Source organism: Gymnodraco acuticeps, unplaced genomic scaffold (genome assembly GCF_902827175.1).
Source record: "Gymnodraco acuticeps unplaced genomic scaffold, fGymAcu1.1, whole genome shotgun sequence".
NCBI lineage: Eukaryota > Metazoa > Chordata > Actinopteri > Perciformes > Bathydraconidae > Gymnodraco > Gymnodraco acuticeps.
Genome location: NW_022991818.1, coordinates 1660352 through 1664921, shown reverse-complemented (window position 1 = coordinate 1664921; position 4570 = coordinate 1660352). Strand labels below are relative to the sequence as shown.

At 39.3% G+C, this 4570-nt stretch overlaps 1 protein-coding gene across 2 annotated transcripts; it reads right to left on the bottom strand.

Moving 5' to 3' along the window:
• Window positions 1–1363: 1363 nt before the first annotated feature.
• LOC117535307 (cytochrome c oxidase subunit 6B1-like) lies at window positions 1364–4570 on the bottom strand. 2 transcript variants are annotated; one of them, XM_034199736.1, is made up of 4 exons: window positions 4331–4570; window positions 3502–3625; window positions 1622–1722; window positions 1364–1512 (listed from the first exon to the last, which is right to left on the bottom strand). In XM_034199736.1, the coding sequence occupies exons 2-4, from the start codon at window positions 3605–3607 to the stop codon at window positions 1459–1461; spliced, it is 261 nt and encodes an 86-aa protein (XP_034055627.1). In that variant the 5' UTR covers window positions 3608–3625; window positions 4331–4570; the 3' UTR covers window positions 1364–1458. The 2 variants fall into 2 exon arrangements, with proteins under 2 accessions (XP_034055627.1, XP_034055628.1); XM_034199737.1 differs by having other exon boundaries at window positions 3502–3671; window positions 4331–4406.

Genomic DNA, 4570 nt, shown 5'->3' with positions numbered 1-4570 from the left:
TCGCCGGCGACCTTGACAGTAGCTGCTGGGCGATGCTGACGCTGCGGATGCTGATGCAACGCGGCCCGTTACTGAGGCAACGGGTCATGCGGTACAGCTTAGATGATGCTCCAGGTGTAGGAATAATTACATTTTAAAAAACATTTAATTTGACAGTATGTGCAGACAGTAATGGTTTGAGAGCCGCCAGCAGACAGGGCACATAACCATAACAATGCGAAATATAAACGGATATATCCAATAATGCACACTGCAGTTTCCCTGGTCCCATGATGTGCTCGTGACACAGAAGATAACAGTCAGCTGATGTTGCATCATGGAGGATAACATGATGTTGCAATTAATGTGGCATATTTCAGTCTAGTCAGAATGAGTTTGGAAAATTCGGTACCTCAATATTTATACTGAACAGTTTCTAAACTATATTTTCTAGTTTATTTTTTCAAATTTTAATTTCTACTTTTTTGATTTTTGCACTCCTGATTAGATCCTTAACTGCATTTTAACTGCATTAACCCTGTGGGTAATGTCCACAGTAATGACTCTTACATGTCTAATATGTGTAATGTGTCATTGTAAAGCGCTTTGAGCACCTGCAAAAGCGCTCTAATAAAAAAATGTGATGCATTATTATTATTTTGTCATCTAATTATGATTACTTGGCACAATGATAAGTTGAATCTCACATTTGTCCTTTTGTTATCACTTGAAAGTGGTCTAAAGCTTTGAGGTTTGAAAGGTCCAACAATAAAATTATCTCTTTAACTCAATGTTTACTTTCATAATATTGCCATGATGTTTCTCCATATTGTGACTTTCAATCTTTAAAAAAAGAATGTTGTCAACTTAAATTACATTATTATAAAATAAAGAGACCAAGGATTTAGGGGTTCGTGTCCTCTGATGGAAGGATATGTTTGCCATCTTCCATCTTCTTGTTTGTGGCAAAACGTGTCCAAATGTAATCCTCAGTTTCTTTCCTTGGCAAATTGATTATATACATTTCCACATTAACATCGAATAAACGGAACCAGGAAACAAGACAACAAAAGGGAAAAACACATTGCTGTCAGTCCTTACCTGTCCATCTGGCTGTTATCTCTCTTATATTTCAAAAATATCTTGTTTTTTTCACCAGAGGGAATATAAGTGGTTTCAAAGAGACGTTGTTATTTAATATCTGACAATTTAAATGTACTGTGGAGACAATGGGATCTATTACTGTAAACGTTACACAGCTCTCACCTTTCAACATAAAACACTCCTGAAGAGACATCTATTATTTTAAACTGCATATTCAAGGCTCACATTTCCGTATAGTTTTAGTATAACATGGATGATGAAATTAAGCAGGACAGCAAGGTTCACAGTAACATATCATTTATTTAGTCGCTTCTGTACAGAAAGAGCATTTAAGCATTTTCACATTAAGATACTTGGATGAAGACAGAGGGTTGTTCAGATCTTTCCAGCAAAACTTCCCGCCTCCAACTGATCGTCCCATTTCGTAACCTGCAGCATGGAGTAAGAGAAAAGCTCAGAACAGAGAAAGCACTAAGATGTTATGTTTATGGTGAACATGGGAACTTATTCCTGACATTAAGAACAGTTTCAAACGCACCCAGCTCACGGGGCAGAGGCTCTTGTAGACCCTCTGGTACCAGTCGCAGGGAGCCGTGTCCTGGTCTTTGGCGGACAGAGCTTTGTTACATCTGTGGAAGTCTGCAGAGAACAGAGAAGAAGAACATCTAATCAGGAAATAAACACCCTGACATTGCTGCTACTTCGGGTGAGCCATTAGTCAGCCAGTTTTTTTTAATCAAAAGAATAAACACATTTTTGATCATTTTTGATTTTGGTCTGAGACAGAGATAAAAGTGTATCACCTCTTTAGTTGGCTGCTACATCAACAGAGGGCAGGGACGTGCACAGGTACAGGCTAATGTTGCCCGGGCAACGGCCCGTTTGGCCTTTTTGGCTGACGTTCCCCTCTGGAGAGAGCGAGAGTTTGTTTTAGTTTTTTCTGTTGTGGCCGAATCAACATGATAAGCCTACAATTAGTATGGTAGCGTCTCGCTGCGGGAAACACACTTTGTCAGCGCTGTCATCTGCCGGTGCGTGAAGACCACCTCAGTGTCGGATTTTGGAAACTTGATTTTGAGTTGTCTCATGGCAGTTAGGGTATAAGGGACAAACCAGTCATTTTTTAAATCAAGTCACAGAATGCAAGTAGTCGCCATAGCTTATTTTGTTATGAGATGTGATTTACTGTTCAATTTAGTTGATGTAATAATCGCTTGGTTTCTTTTACATTAAAAACAAGTTACAATTTTCTAAAGGTCTTGTGTTTTTTTTCGGGGGGAGGCCCTTTTCCAGTTTGGAGCAATAGCCCCTCCAAATGTCTGTGCACGTCCCTGACAGAGGGTGCAGTTAGTTTTTCCGCAGATTAAAACATTAAACTCACCTTTAAAAAGCAGGAACTGTTCAATGTGTTCAGTGTTGTTCTTGTTTTTTACGCAAAGTTCAAGCAGCTGCAGTAGGCTAAGTTTCTTATCCTCAACACATAAGATATTTTGGCAGAAAGAAAGATACACACCAATATATACTAATGACAACGTGTATAAATGATTATAATAACCCAATACATCTTAGGACAAAATAAAAAAATATCTAACATGTACTGAATTGTTATGTTTATGCATGGTTTTTTGTTGTTGTTGTGTTGTGTTGTTTGCTCCTTTTACCCCTCACTACGGGCTCTCCTCTGCAGGGCTGGTGTGTGACAGGGGGCGTGGCTGGTATTCTCCTGGCTGCAGATGAGGCACACCTGTTCCCACTCACCTAATCAACCTGCTCTTTAGGAGCCTGGCCCTCACCTCACTTCTCTGCCAGAGCCTTTCTGCAGCCTTGAGTCTAGTTTTGTTCACTTTGCAGTTTTTGAGCAACTTTTGAGTTTTTGCCTGGGACGTTTTCCCTCTGCTTTGTTGTTGGACCTTTCAGTACCTGCCTTGGACTAGCTTTCTTTATTAAACACATTGAAACTTTATTTGTGTCAGTCTCTGTTTTGGGCTCCTAAGTAGTATCCAAACGCCACACTGAATATTGGAAATACTTAGTCAATGTGACCTAAAAAGCCTTTAGGTGAAAAGATAAGGGATTACAATTGATGAATAAAGCAAACAATGTCAGAAATAACCTTTTTCAGTTTGACCTTATACTGCAGTTAGAAATCTGAGTTTATATCCACACATTCATCAAACAATAAGGTGAGGATAAGGAAATACATTCACCTTATAGCCAAGCTAAATAAAAATAGGCAGATTTGATCTGTTTACATGGTTTGGTTTAATGTTTGAGCTTTGAGTATGTGTGTGATAAGGAAACATGAAGATACAGTTTACAACAGCCTGAGGGATAACATCAATCTTTAGCAGCATTGATAGGGTACAGTCATTATGAACTAGATGTAGGGATGTGAAGTAAATGCATTATCTTATTTACCCAGATAGTTTTGGTAACAGTTGCGGGTCTGGTTAGTGTTGGGGAAGCGGGCGTCGAAAGGAGCCGTCCTGTAGTTCTTGATCTTCTCATCAATGGTGTCAGACATCTTCAGGCTGCTGGATCTCTGCAGAGGACCAACAGGATGTGACACAAGACTGAAACCACACTGACTGGACACAATAAGAAAACCAGTGGACCACATTGAGTAGACATAGCAGAAAGACAGTGGGTCTGCAGTATAGGCATTTTATCCTCACAACACACTATGCAGGGCAGTGGATAGCATTCCGCACAAAATGGTACATTTGCTAATGTTATGCTTGTATTGGTATCTGTTTTGGATGCCGAATTAAACAGACGACCCTAGTGACTAGTTAGAAACCTTCAGTTGTGCTCTACGTGGTATGTTTCTATCACTAACGATAGCAATATTTAAATTCAAAAGGAGTTTGGTATCACTTGTGCATGATACAACAGTGAATCATTGTTTGGCTAGCGTTATAGCCACCGGTCAGTATTTATTCAGGGAATGTATAAGCTAACAATTAGCTTTTTTAAGGGAAGTATAACAATAATGCAGGTAATACATCAATTAAATTTAAAATAAAAACAATATTTACAATAATAAGACTGTTTGCTGACGTTAACCTTTGGAGATAAATATACATTAACGATAAACCTGGTCAGGTGTTACTATGGACGCTATTCACATCTCCGCCATTTGCCCGGACAAACACAAAAATGACAAAGAAAAATTACATTAAAATATAATTATTAACAACGTACTAGTGAGGCAAAAAGCAAGTTATTTATATGAAATGCAGTGTACCTTTCAAAGAGAAATTCCGCTATAATCGCTGTGTCCTTAGGTCTGAAGGGCTGATCACTCGCAGTGCATGCTGGGAAACAGAAATGACGCTTCAAGTGTGTTTAAAAAGAGCAACGCCGCCATCTTGTGGACACAGTGAGGAAGTAAAACTGCACTCTGGAAACAGCAGCAAAGCATGACAGATTATACTGTACCTGCAGTTAATGATGGCTGTCACTACCCGATCTGCAGCTCTGCCCG

What these genes read in the sequence shown, in the direction of transcription:
- LOC117535307 (XM_034199736.1), bottom strand. Translation starts at nt 3,607, where the DNA reads ATGTCTGACACCATTGATGAGAAGATCAAGAACTACAGGACGGCTCCT. An exon ending in CTGTTACCAAAACTATCTGG is followed by an intron (nt 1,723 to 3,501) that starts GTAAATAAGATA and finishes TGTTCTCTGCAG; the next exon opens with ACTTCCACAGATGTAACAAA. An exon ending in GCCTCTGCCCCGTGAGCTGG is followed by an intron (nt 1,513 to 1,621) that starts GTGCGTTTGAAA and finishes TCCATGCTGCAG; the next exon opens with GTTACGAAATGGGACGATCA.